At 37.2% G+C, this 20,305-nt stretch overlaps 1 protein-coding gene across 7 annotated transcripts in view; it reads left to right on the top strand.

Moving 5' to 3' along the window:
- The window catches only part of LOC123866653 (uncharacterized protein ZK1073.1), a 57,406-nt gene that overhangs the window by 19,680 nt on the left and 17,421 nt on the right, over positions 1-20,305 (top strand). Inside the window, exon 1 of one of the 7 annotated variants that reach the window (XM_045908339.1) lies at positions 10,154-10,342. The exons of the other annotated variants lie outside the window; for them this stretch is intronic. Within the exon in view, the coding sequence (XP_045764295.1) occupies positions 10,313-10,342 (30 nt within the window). The 5' untranslated portion in view covers positions 10,154-10,312. Of the gene's footprint in view, positions 1-10,153; positions 10,343-20,305 lie in introns of those variants that run through there. 7 annotated transcript variants of the gene reach the window in all.

Here is a 20,305-nt window from a genome sequence, read left to right as displayed (position 1 = left end):
AAATAACAACTTTCTCGTTACCGTCAATAAGGTCGAGAATCGCTTGCACCTGTTTTTCTGTTGCTTTCACCCCTAGCGAACCATTATACAGATTACCACCTTAAAAGCGACGTCTAGGAGGTGTCGGAGGAGGTTCTGTAGAAATATATTATATCACTTTAAAAAAACAAATAATAATTTATTTTTTTATTTTGTATTTTTATACTTAAATTATTTCTTTTCATTAATTTTTTTATAAGAATCATCAAAAAGAAGTGAGAACTCAACGCCGGCGCACTACTGAGCACGGGTCTCTATTTCAATAACACTCAAGTAATAAAAATAGTATGTACCTAACACACAAACACAACAAAACAACAAATTACAAATACAAACAAAAACAACACAGCAAACAAACAACATATACACAACACATATACAAATACACAACATATACAACATATATACAAATTTCAAAGGCACTTGTAAATCTTTACTTCAATAAGTACCTACAAGCTTCACAAAAATAAATAAAAGATTCTGTATTCCTTGTTAGCACCCTTCAGGTTCAGATACGGAACCCTAAAATTTTTGGGAGAATTTTTGTATTACAAAAAAGGGCAATACGAGCAATTTATAACTTAAAACCACGCGATTCACTTCGAGAAAAATTTAAGGAAATAGGTATCCTTACCGTAGCCTCTCAATATATTTACAACAACATAATTTTTGTAAGACAAAATATTCTTAGTTACAAGAAGGTTGGCGATCTACACAACAGGCTGACTAGACACCGTAACAGGCTTGCGACTCCTACGCTCCGTCTCAGGAAGGTCCAAAAGTCATTTGTGGGAATGGGTATAATCTTCTATAACAAAATTCCTCAGTCAATTTTGGACTTGCCTTTACACAGGTTCAAAAAATCTATTAAAAATATGCTCTTGAGAAAAGCATATTATACTATCGAAGATTATGTAAATGATAAAAAAGCGTGGATTTGAACTTCGATTCGCTCCAGCAATGCGCAGGACTTCAATTGCTTTTATACATGGCATAATATTGTATATCAAATCTTTGAAAAGAGCAACCGCCGAGTTTCTTGCTGGTTCTTCTCGGTAGGAAAGGCATTCCGAACCAGTGGCAGATGCTTTTGACGATTCGAAAGAACTTGTAAAAGTCTAATTGAATAAAAACATTTTGAATTTGAATTTGAATTTAAAAAGCATGACAATAAAGAAATCCCGAAAGACGTATAGTATATGGTAATAATTTTACTCTAAATACCTAGGTACCTATCTATATCTACCTACCTATTTATGTAAAATTAAAAACAATTGGAATGATAAAGAAATGTCAAGAAGGTACAAAAAGTAGATAAGTTTACCCAGTTACCTATTTAAAAATCGTTTTAATAACGAGCTTTTATTTTAGCCTTCATCACGGCTAAAACTAATACAAAAATCCAACAACCCAAGCTCCAAGCACGCCGGAGCTATAACAGACACTCGGTTCCTATGGCTACCTCCCAGTTCCATCATGAGACCACACAAACACACACATTTCCTAAAAGACCAATACAATTTACGTACCTAACCTAACATACCAACCTAACTATTGGCGTCACTCAGAAAAGCAGGTATTATTTAAATATTTTTATCGAATTATTGGAATGTCCTCTCCAAAACCAACACAAAAAAACACAAGTTTAATGTGTAAGGTTATCCGAGAGTTTTAATCTAAACAAACTAATGCCAAAATAAATAATTTAATTAGAGCGTGATTGCTATCACAACATCTAATTATTCAGTTCACAATCCAAATACCGAAAATATGCGATATCGCTCCGAATCTCAGAAGGAGACTGAACTAAAACCTTCGAAACACCCGTATTTATGCAAGTTCAATCTTGTTGGCCTCCTAGCAACAGATTGTATGCCATCGAATGAGCCAAATATCGATTTTATCAAACTACCTGCATTAGATAAATTAATAATTTTATATTATTTTTGACAACTCAAATCAATTTTTAAAAATAACCTTACATAACGTAATAACAAACGCGCGAAATATATGAAGTAACTAACCTAACCTGTGATAATATCAACTCCGACAACGAAATATGATATTATTTACATTCAGTATTACCCACAACCAAGTTCACAAATAAATAAATCTACTGTCCTGATTGAATAGCAAAATCGAAAGAATCTATTTGATAAGTAAAACTACCGAGGGGCAATATTCTAAACGAATAAAAAACTAACGCGTAGCGATAGAACATATTTTATCGCGAATGAGTATGATATTCGCAACCATATTGATATCGTGTGACGTAGATCGTAGGTCTGTCTTTGGCAAACGCCTCGTGAAATTTAAAAGCAATTCTAATAGAAAATGTATTGCTTTAAAAATTACTATATTTTGTATTAAATATGGGGTTTATTGAAAATCTAATATCCTGAATATTTTTTTATATTGAATATGTATTATAGATAAATTATTTTTTGACACCACTAGTAGGCACCACTACCCACCTTACGTGGTACAGTCAGCATAAAGCTAGGTTTGCATGCGCCAGTACAAGCGACTATAGACAGTTTGCAAACCTAGCTTTGTTGCTGACTGTACCTACAAGACGCACATCCATACTAATATTATAAATGCGAAAGTGTGTCTGTCTGTCCGTCTGTCTGTCTGCTACGTTTTCACGGCCCAACAGTGTCACCGATTGTGACGAAATTTGGTACAGGGTTAACTTTTTATGCTGGAAAATCAAAGAGTTCCCGCGGGATTCCTAAAGACCCATCCATTTAACTGATTTGTATGAAAGGTACCGAAGTAGCTTACGTCCCTGTAATGGAAATAGGCAACTTTTTATCCCGGAAAATCAAACAATACTTACCCACGGGATCTACAAAAATCTAAATCCACGCGGACGAAATTGCGGGCATCCTCTAAACATACAGTAGGTATAATTATAAAGGTAGGTATATTATCTGAAATGAGTTCGCCTCCTGTTCGGGAGATCGGGAGTACCTCTAACTTTCCGAAGCTATGTGCGTTTAAAAAAAATATCACTCGCTTTAACGGTGAAGGAAAACATCGCAAGCACCGGAGAGTTCTCCATAATGTTCTTAAAGGCGTGTGAATCCGCACTTGGCCAGCGTAGTAGTGAGTGTGTGTACTCACTTGTAGTGAGCCGGCAATGGGTGGCTCATGATGATGATCTTCAATACACCTTAAGCTAAGAGCACTATGTCTAAGAAAAATACAAGCGAGAGTAGAAAAATTATTTAATGTTCTTGTTATTTTCTATGTCAATAAGTCTCTGTTTCAACTTTTTTTTTGTGTCCCAAAGGTGGAATCTTAAAATTTTGAAATATGTCTCAATAATTCTAAAGCGGAGATGAGTCCTCTATGAGATGTTGTGATTTTCAAATTAGAGAAAAACTCAAGGGAATTTCAAAATAATTTTTGAATACTTACATATAAAAAACTGTTGAAACGGCAAGGTTTTAACCGCGTCCGCAATACTTTCCAATTTTTAATACATATTAAATAATATAAATTTTTGCTAGTTTGCTGGTTGAACAAACATAATGCATCTAATCTACTTGTACTAACTAGCTTGAAAGTCTGCAAACACATTTTAGTTTAAAAAAGTTGAATGTAATCCCACCTTGATGGAATCAAACTAAAAATAACATCAATTTGTAGCAATAAACTCCTTGTGGAGATCTTTAAATAGAATCTACGTTGTGGGCGTGTCTTTGATGTACACAAAATGTGTTTATATCGTTGATATAAAACGCCAAAGATATACTTAGAACACCAAAGATATACAGTTACAGCTTGTAGCCTCAAAGTAGCTCAACTGGCAAGAAAAGCTAATTGAATAGATTTTTATTCAAAAACTTTTACCAGTGCTGTTGAATCATCAAAAGAATAAACCACTGGTTTGGAATACCATTCTTACTGAGAAAAACCAGCCAGAAACTCGGCAGTTTCTCTTTTCAAATATTCTAGCTTGTAGGTTATAAATTGTAATAGGATAAATATACATATCTATGTATAAATATATGTAATTGATTACAAGATGAGCTTACGGGCTTCAAAAAGTGTATGTGGAGATAAGATTCGGAATTGTTTATAACTAGCGATCACCCGCGCTACGCTCAACGAAAATATGATTACCTTTTACTTTCTATCCCGTGGGAATTCCGAAGAATTTGGCCTTATTCTTTGTTTACATTATAAACGGATCCTTTGTGTAAAATTTCAGTGCGACACGACTGCCCAAAAAAAGAAGTGTGAAGTTTTCAGGGTTCATCTAATGTATGTATGTATGTGAGATTATTTACTCCACCATAACTTCTAAATGAAGATTTTATATGTGGGGTATTGTTAGAATCCTTACATCATCCCGAGTGACACCTGGTGATACATTTTTTGAAAGAATCAATATGACGGCTGTATGATGCCATTTTCAAATGTGATTTTTACTTTTTTACGCAGAAAGTCGTGTTTAAAAAAATATGACTTGTTTATGTATTTAGATAGTCTGATTGGTGGAATCTACTGTGAGACTAATTAATATGATTTTCTTAAATGGTGTTTGTATCTTGAAAAGCGTACTATCAATGGTTTTTATGCAAATATAAAATAATGATGCAATTCAAAATCATCTAAAAGTAAATTAACTGGAGAATATGACGTTATTTTGTATCTGCACCGAAACGTAAACTTTACTCCCATCTCTTATTTACATTTGACTTTTATTCTTCGCACAGCTGTTAAGAGAGCTCTCTCCGTCACTCGTTTCATACAATCGTAGTTCCAATTTCATTTGAATATTGAGCAACCAAAGTCCATGAAATTTTGCAGACATATTCTAGAAACTAATATCTATGTCTGTGGTTTTCCAGATTTCTGTTAAAATATTCAATTTCAAAGTTACGCGGTCTTAAAAATTTTCATACAAATCTTTGAGCCCCTGTAATTTTAAAACTACATATTTTTAGAAAAATCTAAAACACCACAGACACAGATATTAGTTTCTAGAATATGTCTGCAAAATTTCATGGACTTTGGTTGCTTAATATTCAAATGAAATTGGAACTACGATTGTATGAAACGAGTGACGGAGAGAGCCCTCTTTAAAATTATTAGCAAATTAAAATGCTGTGCTTTATGAACAAGTCATGTAAAATTGCGGACTTTCATTGCGGAAATCTGTAAGTTCTGCGACGTGAAAGAGTAGGTTGAATACCTAGCAGATTAATACGTACCTATATGAATGATTGTGCCTACCTACATACCAATTTTTTATACTAATAACTAATATTAGTTTATTACTTACTAGCTTGGAGTTTTTCTACGTGATCAAATCAGGAATGAGGAGATCCTTAAGACAACCAGAGTAGGTAAGCGACATTCTCGTCTCGTAGCTAAACGGCGCGCGTTGCGAAACTGATGAGCAGGGCACACGGTTCCAAAATACGATAGACGTTGGGTTGGGGTCCCAAAGTACTGGAGTGACGACGTACCGGAAAGCGATGGTAGCCGCAGGATTCAAGCGGCGTAAGACCGTGGCGAGTGAAAGTCCCCAAAAGAGACCTACGTCCAGCCGTGGACATCTTTCGGTTGATAAAAGGATGATGATTCCAGAATATCAGAGTGCAGGTGCAGATCCGCCGGACATTTGCGGGCATTTTTGCGGCGCATGCTGGTAGTATCGTAAATTCCGTAATTTTATGAGCTATAAATACTAGGCGCTGTATTCTTTCCGAGCCGCGGACGTCTAAATAATGGCTAATAAATAAACGCACGCGCAATTTCGACAGCTATTGGGGATTCATTGTTATTTTTACACGACTACCCAAAAAAAGGAGGGTAATTTTTCAGGGTTCATGTTTAGATGTATATGGGGTATCGTCACATTTGAAAATAGCGCCATACGACCACCATATTGATTTTTTACCCGACTGCAGCAAAGCCAAAAGGAGGGTTATGATTTTAGCAGTCTATGTATGTATATATGTATGTATGAATGTATGAATGTTTGTATCCAGATTCTGTGTGTTTCACCGTAGCACCTAAACTACTGGGCCGATTTTGATGAATGAGGTGTCAATTGATTCGTCATAAAAGTCCGGGTGACATAGGCTACATTTTATACGAAAAAATTCAGCTAACGGATGTTACATCAAAAAAAGTGGGGGTCTCCAAAATTTTTTTTGCTATTGTATCGAGTGGGATGTCAAATAAAAGAGGAAAAAAATTTGAGTTTATGATTAATATAAGTGCACTACAACATTAAAATATACCAAGCGACAAAAAGCAGTTTTACTACATTATTTCAGCGTTTATTAAGATGATCGCAGTCGAGTTTTAGTTTTCAACTTTATCTTGTTCAAAGAAATTATAGCCAGTGTTACTCGGGGTGAGGATGCTATCGATACCCGTACAACCAAATGACAAATCTGTTCTCGGGTATTTCCATGCCCCGTTGAGTGGCAAGTGGCGCCAAAGCGTGAAAATTATGAACTTATAACGCCGGCGTTTTTCTTTTCCGTTGTTCAATGGTTCATAAATTTAAATAGACTTTCTTTGTACAAAACTAGATGGCGTTATCCGTTGTTCTATAATAAATAATATTTTTTCCCTAACAACGATTGTAAGTAAAATAATGTAAGATTACGCTAGGGTAATAAGATTTTTTTTCCCACAATTAAGTGTAGGCACATGATTTCACAATTGGGTGACCCAGGTATTTTATCATACAAACTGCTCAGAAAAAACAAGTGTAAATTAAAAATTTATAACACCCCCGACAAGTGACGGTTACAGTAACTAGAAAAGAGCTGATAACTTTCAAACGGCTGAACCGATTTTCTTGGATTATAACTAAGAATACTCTCGGTCAAGCCACCTTTGAAACAAAAAAAAACTAAATTAAAATCAGTTCATTAGTTTAGGAGCTACGCTGCCACAGACAGATACATAGATACACACGTCAAAGTTATAACACCTCTCTTTTTGGGTCGGGGATTAAAAAAGAAAGTCAAAAGGAAACTAAAATACAAAATATTGAATTTTGTATTCTAATCTTTGGATTCCCAAATTCCGAGCCAATGGTTTCTATTGTAGGCAATAGACAATTTTCATGCCTAATAAGTAGGTATAATGTATTGTGTGGTAGGTACCTATAGCAAGTAGGTCATCGCTAATTGCCCGTTTTCCTCGAGACTGGAGTCGGGTCTAAGATGAAGGGATGTATTAACAACAGTATGTTATTGCTTCGTTTATATTGGCGTACCATTTCATTAATTTACTAAAGAAGAAAAATATTAGGTACAGATTTTCATCATCTCATCATACTGGAGCGCGGATCATCTCTCAGAACGAGAAGGGTTAGGGTGATATAGGCCATAGTCTGCCACGCTAGCCTAATGCATATTAGCAAACTTCACATATCTTTAAGTACATTATGGAGAACTTCCAAGCGTGCAGGGTTCCCCACGATGTTTTCCTTCACTGTTATTTAAAGTAAGTGACATTCAATTACTTAAAAAGCACACTAGGACACACAAAGTCGACTAGGAAGCGAGGAAAACTAATTACAAAGTGTCGATACAGTACCCACGCGTCCAAATTGAATTAAGACGATCGGCCGATGGTGCATCTCTGAGTTTCCATTAACGACTTCATTCTACACAATCTATCTTCTAAGTATAATACCTTCTTCATGGTTCTTTAACGATCTTGGAATACTTCAGCTCTGAATAATGATCAGATATTTTTTTAGCATTTTTTTTTTGTGATTATGTGGAACCCCGTTGGCTTGATGCAGTCAGGTAACCTCCTCGTGCGTCTGAGTGTTGCGTCCCTAATCGTCGAAATTGCGTTATCTACGAAAGCATCTGGGAAGTTTTAACCCACCGCATTATTATCCCAAGAGAACTCCTACCATAATGCGATTAATGGAAAGGGGTCACCACCTTTAACAATGAGGAATACGACTATAAAGAATGAAATTATTTAAATACTATTTAGATATAGTTAGGTAGTACTGCAAGGCATCGTCAAGGCCTACATCCGTATGTAGGTAGTAGAAATTCCTAGGACACACTTAGCGATTTGCTTCCTCGTTTCTAATCCGAACCGCTAGGGTATGGAACGCCCTTCCAGCATCAGTTTTCCCTTCCACTTTTAGTATGGGTACCTTCAAGTCAAGAGTGAATAAACAACTTCTAGGCAAGCGCGCTCCATCTTAGGCTGCATCATCACTTGCTAGAAGGTCTGATTGCAGCCAAGCGCTAGTCTGTAAAAAAAAACTGTACCTATAGTGTAGAAGAGAAACTACGTCTCAGTGTTTCTTGAAGAACAATAGCTCTGACTAGGTACTTGCAAAAGTACACGGCAGGTAGGTACTTATAAAAGTGACCACTAATAGATCCAGCCTACCTAGCCGATAGTATAGGTTTTAGTACAATTGTGTGAAGAAGTCTTAAAAATATTGTTTTAACATAAGACTTTATGTTGTAAACTAAATTGATCGCTAAATCTAGTGATCTTTTCATCAGGGAGCATTACAAAAGGGATAAAAATAGATTAGACCTGTCATATTCGGTTACTTTGGTCATTTTTAGACAATTTCTAAAGTCTAAACTAAAATGATTATCGGTCTATTACAGTTATTATTACTATCCCACTCATAATGCTCACTGCGGAAAAGGATGGCACATCCAGTAGGTTAAAGATTGTGTGACCTTAAGATTATGTTTGTGAAAACCTAGGGAGAACTATTAAGTTTCACGCCGGCTCTTCTCAGTAGAATTTTCTTTCCGAACCGGCGCGATGGTAGCGTTCTGAGCCGTGAAATTCCATAAGTGGCACAAATTGTCCTATATTATGAAGTAAACACACTCCATTTCAATTCCGCCTACGCCGATGTCGGTCGCGTATAATACGTCAGCGGAGCGTACGAAAACTACTCGTACCTACCTATATTATGAGAGTTTTACGATATACTTCGTAAAGCTGTGCCTATATTGTGGCTAATGCTGTTACCACAATCTCTTAAACTAACCCAAAAAAGAGAGGTCTAAATGCTTTACTACCCAAAGATGCAGAATTAGTATTCTACCAAACTTACCCCATTCCTAAGTGTTTAAGTCACAGAAATTTAAAGAAATATAGAAGTATTAGGGAGCTGAGGTTGTCGTCATTCAGATGGATAGAAACTAGAATACCAATAGTGTGCGTTACAGACATACCTATTTGCATAGTATTGTCATTTGATTTAGGTTACTTAAGATGCTAGATACCAAATACTAGATAGTATAATGTTCTCTCCAATTAAAGTTGTTCAAAATCAGACATGCTGTTTCGATAAGGAGATCAAATAACGTTTCTATTCATTTGGAGTGATTTTCGAATTTTTTTTCTATCGAAGAATTTGTATTCACCCTTGTTTCAATTTCACGACAAACAAGTGTAAATTAAAAATTTATAACACCCCCCGACAAGTGAAGGTTACAGTAACTAGAAAAGAGCTGACAACTTTCAAACGGCTGAAAGCGGCTGAACCGATTTTCTGGGATTATAGCTAAGAACACTCTCGATCAAGCCACCTTTAAAACAAAAAACTAAATTAAAATCGGTTCATTAGTTTAGGAGCTACGATGCCACAGACAAATACACAGATACACACGTCAAACTTACAACATCCCTCTTTTTGGGTCGGGGGTTAATAAATAAACGACCCAAAGACGGCATACTGAAATTTAAAAGTTGTTGTATATAAAGTTTCCAAATAAAAAGCTAACAAAAGTCGCAAACCTTTCAAAACATTATGGACACTTAAAAGTTATTTTAACAAACATTCTCCATTTCAACAAAGGGAAAACTTTTCGCATTCTTATTCGTATATTCAGCAAAAAATCTACGAGATAAAGTTGAAAGTTCGAACACTTGAATTTCCGTCAGAAGCTGAAAGTACCAGGAACAAAACCGCTTCGCTCGGGCTACGGTTCGAGCTCGGTTACAAGGATCAATATTTCCTATGGGGTTGTTACTTGCGTCCCTTGAATGAAATGTATCCCCCAAAACGCCCTGGAACTTTCGATGCCGATGGTACAAAACATCTCACTCCTATAGGTATATACCTAACCATCTTTGCTTCCCATTGCACTCCAGGACCGCACGACGGCCGCTCGCGCCGGGAATTTCACCCATTTGCGATATTAACATTGTGTTCTATACTGTATTCTACATTTGTACCCGTATTCTAAATTGTTATTGTATTTTCTGAGCTGTATTGAACAAGAATATGAATGAGACAGACGAGAAAGGAGTTCAGGTGAGTGTGTTGAAATTATTGTTATTGTTGTGATCTTGAGAATTCATGTTATGGAAATTATTATCATGAAAACATACGCGTCTGTTGTCAACAGCGGTTCCCATGTCGGTACATACATACAACGCACTAAATTAGTACCTACTATCAAACAAGAATTTTATGATATGACTTATGATGAGTTAGTAGCCTTTGTTTACTAGGAGCAAAGTTTTTTCGCGGTTTTATATTAGGATTCTGTAATTTTTTGCGTGGATTCATAATAAATTTATTATGACTGTCTGGATAAATATTATACATATATAGTTTTCGTCAGGTATTTAAAATAAAAAAGATTTTATATGCAAGTAAGCACCTACATGTTGGAACTTCGTAAACTTGGTAATAAGTTTCGGATGTGGGTGTGACGCAGTTAATAATTTTTAAACCATCATCGTTTGTTTTATGTTCGGAACATAAATAAACTTTCAATTTCTTGGAAAAAATCAACTTGAGAGCCTTTTTGTGGACTGAAAGCCTGGATTCTTACCAAGAGTTTACAGGTTTGAATCCTTATAAAAATATTATTATGCTTGCCAATAAAGTAAGAATTATTTGGTCATCGAATAGGTACATAGGTATTAGGTAGGTACTTTAAAAAAAATAAAGTGTGAGCCAATTTATATTTTTTTTAATTGAGTTAACTGGCAATCAAACTTATAATCTTCTGTTAAAGGACATGAGTATTCTTACTGCTGAACCACAGGGGTCGGAGGATATAAATAAACTTTACTAACCCAAACGTGGTGCTCCATTTAAACTAAAGTTAAGTTTTATTTCTGTGACGGTGTTGAACTAGTTCGTTTATATTTAACTCGACGCATTTGCTTGCAGTCGTCAAATAGACAAACAGATGAAGATACTTTCATTGTAGATATAAATACAACAGACGCAATTGCCTAGGGGTCGGAAAGATGGATAGTTCCTAAAAATCACAGATAAGAGAAATTTCCTATATGCGCTCTCCATATAAAAGTTTTTTAGTTCGCATTTGAATATTAATTAATCAAACTGGATGAGCAAATACGTTCAAGAAACAAATACATGTATCTGGAATTTCCCAGATTTCCGTAAAAATGTGTAGTTTCAAAGTTACATGGGCTCAAAGATTTATATGCAAATTAGGCCGTGTAACTTTAAAACTACCTACATATTTTTGCAAAAATCTGGAAAACCACAGACATATACTTATTCATAGAACGTCTATAATGTACAAAATTTAAATGAGTTTTATTGGTTGATATTAAAATGGGAACCAAACTAAGTTTGTTTACGAATAAACTCCTCTTAACCTACTCTATAAAAGGGCACTGGCCAATTTTGCGCAAGCAATCAGTAGCTGTTTACCGCTGAAAATGCTGGCAAAATGGTTCCATAAAAGCATGCCTCTGATTAGGTTTTATTATAGCGTTTAAAATAAAAGTAATGCTCGACTAATATTATGCGCAGTTACAAAACGCTCTAAACCGGAAGTGCGTTCCAATTTGTATTGAAATGCTATAGGAAAGTGTCATATCTTCGCGTTGCCGTCCCATTGCTAAGAAGCGGCCAACCCCAAAAAGTAATCTATTTTATTTTTTTATTTAAATATCTTTATTACGTAAAAAGGAAGAGTTATGTACAAATAATATGTTATAAAAGCACATACAATTAAAGGTGACCTTATTCCTAAAGTGATCTCCCCCTGTGACCATTGGCAAAAAAGTGGGAATATAAAAATCTCAAATCAAATCTTTGAAAAGAGCAACCTCCGAGTTTCTTGCTGGTTCTTCTCGGTAGGAAAGGTATTCTGAAACAGTGGTAGATGCTTTTGACGATTCAAAAGTAGATGTAAAAGTTTAATTGAATAAAAATATTTTGAATTTTTTACCCGACTACGGCAAAGCCGAAAGGAAGGGTTATGATTATAGTTTTTTTGGGGTTAGCCTCTTTTCTGCAAAAGGACGGCAGCGCGAACGAGACGACGCACTTCCGCCTGCGTTGCTCCGCGCGTCCGGTCGATAACCGGAGCGAAATTTCCGCTCAGATTTTATCCGGGGTGGTTCTAAATGGGCCTTAACGAAACTGGGTTTTGGCGAAAAAATCATGACCATTATTTTCTATTTCTATTATCATATTTGAATTCTGTGGTTTGAATTAAACTAAATAGTGCCGTATTTTTTCATGGATGCTAAATTCGCATGTCTAAATCAACTGTAACCTAAGAGGCCATAGTGAAAGAAAAATGCAGAAAATCAAATTATATCGTTTTTATTTGAGTATCTCTTCCGATTAAAACTAAAAAATTTTGATTTTTGGAGTAGTTTCCGGATTTTTTTCCATCGAAGAAATTACATTCACTATTAATTCATATCGAATTTAGATTGAAGACTCAAAAATTCACCTTATTACAAGTATAAATTAAACCACCCATTTAAATAATATCAAACTTATTGTTTTCAAATTTTCAAATAATAGGCTCCTAAAAATGGCAATCTTTTCAAAATGGGGCCTTAATTCAACTACTGACATTCTAAAACTGTATAAAAACGCACTTTGCATAAAAAATAACATAAAACTAGCTGATGCCCGCGCCTTCGTCCGCGTGGATTATGGGTTTTTAAAAATCCGGGATATATACCTAATAGTAGCCTGTGTCACTCTCGTCTTATACCATGTAACAACTATATCCATAACTATATCCATGCAAACAATCACGTCGATCGTGTCTCTGTTGCGGGAACAAACCAACAAACAAACACACCTTCGCATTTATAATGTGGGTACTGTGGTGGATAGTGATAAATAGATCTGAAGAAAACCGCATGTATTCATTACCGAGTAATGCGCAACGCGTACCTATCGTCGCCACTCGCCAGACTTGAAGTGCTTGAAGTACCATTCGGTACTCACAAATTCATTTCCTTGTTCCCATCGCATTGATCGCACGAATACGAATGATGAATGAAAGTGCGCCGTAATTTCGTCAACGCACATGCGTAAGACGCGTACTACGCGTACGTCTTACGCATGCGCAGTGAGCGTGCATTTTTTGGCAATTTTGAATTATTTTGTAAAGCTAGACGCACACACGCAATAATATTAATAATTGTATCAATCTACATGGTTATCGATATCAGTGTGATTCAAGTGAGGAAACTCTCGGTTTGATCCTGAATCGACATCTGTCAAAGGATCGATGTCAATGTTTATAGGCTAGGAGTGACGTGAAATCAGAGATACATACAGTACGCGGCAGGAAATATTGCACATCGAACTTTAGAAAGAGATTTCGGCTTCGTAGAGCGCCGTCTCTGTCACTCAAGCCTGTGTGACGTTTTGTCGGTCTCAACGATAGAGACAACGCTCTACGAAACCTTTATCTCATTCTAAAGTGCGATGTTTAATATTTTTTGCCGAGTACAGCTGTAGTCTTTTCTTACCTAGGCTAGGTACCTATGTATTTTTGACGCCTGTCAGTGTAGATGAAGACTCAACGTCTTCTAACAAGTTTCATTACTGTGATGACTGTTTATACCACATAAAACAATATTTTTTAAATTTTGTCTGTTTGCGCGTATGACAATTATTCAATAAAACCTATGTACATAGGTGCATTCCGGTATGGGGCCTTATAGTGCGCAACAAGGTCAAGATGGCAATCGGGGTAGGCGGGGGACGCCTCGCACACCCGCACGTCACCCGCGCTATCCCGCACCGGGTTAGCGCGAAGGCTGTGCGGGTGCCCAGCCAGATTGCCATCTCGACCTGTCGCGTACTATATACATTGATCAAATTTATTTGTCAAAATCCTGGTTTGCCAATAATATTGCGCGTGTGCGGCTGGCTTTAGTTCGTAGTATCATTCATTACACTTGCTATTTGCATTACCGAAGTTTATGTTCATTATTTAATTATTGTTGATTATTTTCTTACGCAATTTACTTTGAAATAAATCATTGACTTTGCAAAATTACACGTCCAGAAATCGAAGTACAGTTTGACCTGATTATACGCGTAGCTAGAGCGAAAGGGTAAATGGACCCAAGATAGAGAGCCAATTTGATAAAGTGTGTCTTCAAATCTTGATGCCTTTCGGGAAAATTGCTAGGGACATCAATTTCTGGATGTCCCTTGTACTTTATCACATCCCAACCGACGAAATTGTATGACTCCGAATGCCCTTTTGGTCTTATACATTACATAAGTACCTAATAAAACAAGAATCCTTGTCCCTATTTTTTGATAGCGACCTTTTAGTTTTTATGATTTCATACCTCAATAATTAGTCTGCCAACGGGACCCACTAAGTCTCCGCAGTCCGTCCGTCCGTCTGTCTGTCAGTAGGCTTTAACTCATGAAAATAAATTAACTCATAACCACGAGTTAAAATTTTCACAGAGTTTGTTGATATTTTTATTGCCTTTTAAGTAACAGCAAATAATATGGGTTCTAGTCCTACTAATCCCGAAACTTTTTGATAGATAGGTATCCTTAGGAGATATTTTTGGTTCTGTATATTACACCTGTGTCAAGAGGGGCGATCAGCTACGTAGTATGAGGTGGGTAGGTACATCTCGAGTGGGCGCGAGATAAACGGTAGTTAGGAACAATTGTTTCTTCATTGAGCGTCACTATTCATTAGCGAAGTGTAGCTTCGTTAGAATAACGACCCGCACACGAGGGGTTCCGTACAATCGCACTAAGAACTGTTTTTGTAATTTTTATGGTGGCCATTTTGAAATTCACCATCTTGGTTTTTAGAATTCCGTACCTCAAAAGGAAAAAAGGAACTCCTAGTCTGTCTGTCCATCTGCCTGTCTGTCGTTTACTGCTTTAGTATTTTTCAAATCCGCAATGTATAGCGGCAAAACCAGGCCCCACCTACGTGGCATGGACCCCGAGTGGCCTACCCATTTACGTAACGTTGGTTGACCTTTAACGTCATTCAGATGTTTTATTTGCAATATATTGTGAACTTTAAAAAAATACAAGATTTTTAATTTTTATTTCGCGTTTTTTTTGTGGTGCCTTATCACTAATCATTAGTACCTGTCTTCGTTCTGATTACACCGTGAACGGTTGGCCTCAGAATTCGAGTAGCAATTCTGCGAAACTATTGCATCAAAAACCTGTCGCACTTATGGCCTTTTTCTATAAACACGCCACACACACCTAACGCATATGCGTACCGTGCTACGCGAAGGTGTTAAATGACTTACGGCCTTTGACTATACATCGAATTTTGTTTTCGATAACTATGAAAATTCGTACTACGACTACTCACGTTATTGACGCGGATGGAAAGACCTTAATTACCAAATTGCAGGTCCACCGTCAGTTCTAGGCTCCCAATAGCCGGCGGCGTCTATCGCATTGGTGTGACGAGCAATTGACCCATGTTTGCGATGGACTAAACCCATCAACCTATCAACCCGCTCAATTGGCATCTATCCGTTTACACCGGACATACATCCATGAAGTATTACTACATGCAAAAGAGTCGCATATTAAAATACTTCGGATAACTGATTCAGATTCGGAAAACGTGTGATTCAGTCATGGTATCGTTCAAATAACCATATGGGCTTAATATGAGCAATTTTATTTATTAGTATAGATATAGCAGCAATAGTAATACACATTCTATGAAAATTTCAACTCCCCACCAATTACGATTCACGAGATAAGTAGGTACAGCCTACTGACAGACAGACAGACGGACAGCGGAGTGGCACCCTTCAGGTACGGCAACCTAAAAAGGAGTGCAATGTTTTCAGCACAAAGTGGCGATGAAGAGAGCTATGCTTGGAGTTTCTCTACGTGATTAAATTAGACATGAGGAGATCCATAAGAGAACCAGAGTTACCAACATAGGTCAGCGGGTTGCGAAGCTGAACTGGCAATGGGCAGGGCACATAGTTCGGCAAAAAAACAATATAGCTAGATTCCTACGAAATAAGTGTTAATTGTAAACCAAAGTCTCGCACACAGAGTGCTAAACTGAACTGTTTACAAAACAAACAACAACCTTGTCCGATTATTGCGTTTGCGCTTATGTTGCCAAAGAATAATTTAAATATAGAGCTATTAGTTACAGTCCTAGACTTTAACACTTCGACATATATCTAGATATTATCCTAGGTCACATGACCAAAGTCGTACACACCGTGAAGGCTTTGTTGGTAAATTCTAAAAAGTACATAGTATAGTATATAAGAAGTACCCAGTAGATAAATACAGAAGATTATCTTAATAATTACAAATAGTAGATACAACTTTTCACAGATAGAAGTTACATAAGAGAAAAAAATGTAGCCTATGTCACCCAGACCTTTACCCGGCCCAGTTAGTTTAGGCGCTACGGTGGACCGTGGAACACACAGAATCTGGATGCAAACATACATACATAGACTGCTAAAATCATAACCCTTCCTTTTAACCGCTAGGGTATAGAACGCCCTTCCAGCATCAGTTTTCCCCATCACTTTTAATATGGGTTAATTAAGTCGAAAGTGAATAGGCATCTTCTAGGCAAGCGCATCCATCTTAGGCTGCATTATCACTTGTCATCTGATTGTAGCTAAACGCTAGTCTATATCTGTAATACCAATGGTATCAGCCCTATGCAATGTTTTTGTCTTGTTATTTGCGTTCATCACAACACTTCTGACTACTGAACTGGGGACTCAAATGCCTTGAAGGCCATTGATGTTATTGTCATTTTATTGATTTGATCTAAACGACAATTGTTTATTATGATAACAAATAGAGTGGTTCTAATCATTCAAGAGTTCAAGTTTGGATTTAATGGTTTTTTGGCAAATATAGCGCCTGTCCTAATCTCTGTCTAGATTATTTTAGCTTTATTGGCTTTTTGACTATTTTAACAGCGTGTGTGCCTAACCACTGCTTTTTTTAGGGTTCCGTCGTACAGCAAGAAACGCTTATAATTTCGCTAAGTCCGTCCCTGTGTAGGTATATTATGTGTGTTATACTGTTTATAAGTGAAAAATGAGCTATAGGAACCTGTTACCTTACCCCTCACGCTACACAAATGCATAAATATAGGCATATTTAATTTTTGAAGTGGTATGTACTGCAAGTTTTTATTCAACCCGTACCCCTCATAGGTTTTTTCAGCTTAGTTCCATTCGAACGATTCATTTGCCCATTTGCTCGTGGCATTCCCTGACATTTCGTTGGCATTTTTCACGCCATTTTCGCGGTTTCCCACTCGTGAAGTAATTATTATGCGTGGACAATAATTATATTTTTACCATCACATAGTTGAAATATTTTAATAGGGGTACCTAGAAGTACCGTTAAGTGTAATAGCGCGCAGAACGAGGCGACTATGATTTCCCATGCCTCGCTCTAATGCTTAAACGTAGCATCCACCCAGGGAAAACACCACACACACTGGGGAAGTTTTCTAATTCCAGTCAGAAAATTGCTGCTGTATCTAGCGGCCACAAGTTTTGACTAGAAACTATAATAGTGGTGACGATTACAATGGATCGGAGCCGAAGACGGTCGAAGTGATACAGGGTATTCAAGAACCTGGTTAGGCCCCCCCCCCCCCCCCCCCCCCCCCCTGCGCATTGTACAAAAATATCGTTGGCGGATCGCAAGAGAGGACGATATGGGCTCTCTTGCCATCTATCGCGGAAGGGTCAGGAGCAGGCAGGTCGCCCGAGATCGCTGCTTATCCTTTGAGACCCTCGTCTAGTTCCTAAAGGGTAGAGTGAGCATAAGATACAAGGAGGAAAGACAAAGTAATTTGTCGGGAGCCAAGAAGCGTCCCGCAAAATGGCAGGAGCAAGTGATTCGGCCCATATAACCGAGAGATTGGTGGCGCCATGAAAGGACCAAATCAAATCAAATCAAAATCATTTATTCAAAATAGCCATGAAGCCATAGGTAATAGCCATAGGCAATGAAGGGTTGTCCCTGGTTACCCCCTTGAGAAAGGGTTCCTGAAAAAGACACGGGGAGTCTGTCGTCCGTTAGGAAAACTGTTCTCAAGTTAGGATTTTAGTCGGCAAAAGTCCGACACAGCCTCGTGTATCCTCAAGAGCGATGGTTCCATGAGAATTCCCCTAGAAAAAAAAAACCTACTACGCACATGACAGATCGATCCGAAAAAAAATCCATATACAACTTAATGTAATCAACATTTGTTACGTTACAACGTTGTTATACTTACTAATTTTAATAGCTTCATAAAACACGATTATCGTTTGAAATAGCATAGATAGTAATTTATTTCAGTAAAGGTTACAGAATACAAGATCGTTGAAGTTATATTTCACCACCACAAAATGCAAAGTGGGTTGCACAAGTCAGGTTCATTAGTATTAGACCAAAATACCTAGGTACATTGGAAAAGATACACATCAAAAGTATACATACACTGGAAAAGATACACATCAATGTTTCGGCATCGACGGGTAAGTGAACTGTAGGTTGACAGCCAAGACACTCAGAGTGATAGCCAGAGGAAAAGTTGGAGATAACCTAGTGGTTAAGATATCGGCAGCCTCCTGTTCGGGGGGTCCGAGGTTTGATCCCGGGCACTCACTTCTTACTTTTCGGGGTTATAGTACCCGACAGGTCGAGATGGCAATCGAGGTGTGAAGCGGGAGGATGCCCCGGCGCACCCGCACGTCACCCACGCTCGCCTGCATCGGGTTAGCGCGGGGGCTGTGCGGGACGTTTCCACTCCGATTGCCATCTCGACCTGTCGCGTACTATACTTACCTACCTATACAGTATGCACTATCATAAAGTGACGTACGAGTATGAGTGGGTCTCGCAAATTGTAGGTTTTCTATTTCCATAGTGTTTGCAATCTTCGATAGCAATAACAGCTAACATTGTTACGATGTTAGGCAAATATTTATGAGTTTAGCTCGTTATATCGCGGGGTCATGCCAAGTTCTTTAACGACCTCTGGCGTAAGGATTTTGCCCAGTATTGGAGGTTCGATTCCCGGCTAAATCTTTTTGGGGAACTATAAATAAATTGTGAACGATCAGGGTTACCCTATGCAGTAAAACCATAAATTGAGACATGTTATAGTTTTAATAAACGCATCATTTAATTTATGTCTGGTTTTTATAACCTTACTTTGAATTCAAACAGTAGGTCAATATCCTCTGAATGGATGTTCTTGTATAATTTATCACAGCTGATGTTTATATTATAAAATGTCTTCATAAAATATAAGTATTTTTGTTTTTGTAGTTTCAGCAAAAATATTCTTTTTAGAAATTGAGGTCAGTGAGTGAATAAACGAGCAAAGACTTGTGATTATTTTTAATGATTTGTGATATTATTTTTAATTTTTCAAAAATGTACCTACCTAAATACAGTAATTATTATGGAACTATTATTATAACAAGTGTAAATAAAAAATTTATAACACCCCCGATATGTAAAGGTTACAGTAACTAGAAAAGAGCTGATAACTTTCAAACGGCTGAACCGATTTTCTTGGATATAGCTAAGAACACTCTCGACCAAGCCACCTTTCAAACGAAAAAATCTAAATTAAAATCGGTTCATTAGTTTAGGAGCTACGATGCCACAGACAGATACACAGATACACACGTCAAACTTATAACACCCCTCTTTTTGGGCCGGGGGTTAAAAAGGAGTAAGTATTAACAGTTCTATGTAGTAGCGGTGATAATCTAGTGGCTAGGACGTTAGCTTCTTTTGTAGGCGGTTTGAATCCGGACACGCACTGATTTTTCAGCAAAATTGTTCTGTATAACAACATCTGTTTTGCTTTGTTTCTTGAAACCACTAGTGCTGATCAATGGTAAGAGAGATGGTCGAGAGTTTGTTGTGGGCTCTTCTCAGACTTGGGCGCGTTTGGAACCCTCGTAGCTTTAGTTTTAAGTATCGTAATTAATTATCACCACTATATCGTACAAACTT

The sequence above is a fragment of the Maniola jurtina genome, chromosome 7 (assembly GCF_905333055.1).
Source record: "Maniola jurtina chromosome 7, ilManJurt1.1, whole genome shotgun sequence".
Taxonomy (NCBI): Eukaryota; Metazoa; Arthropoda; class Insecta; order Lepidoptera; family Nymphalidae; genus Maniola; species Maniola jurtina.
Note: the sequence above shows the minus strand (reverse complement) of the source record. Positions and strands in the feature narration are given on the sequence as shown.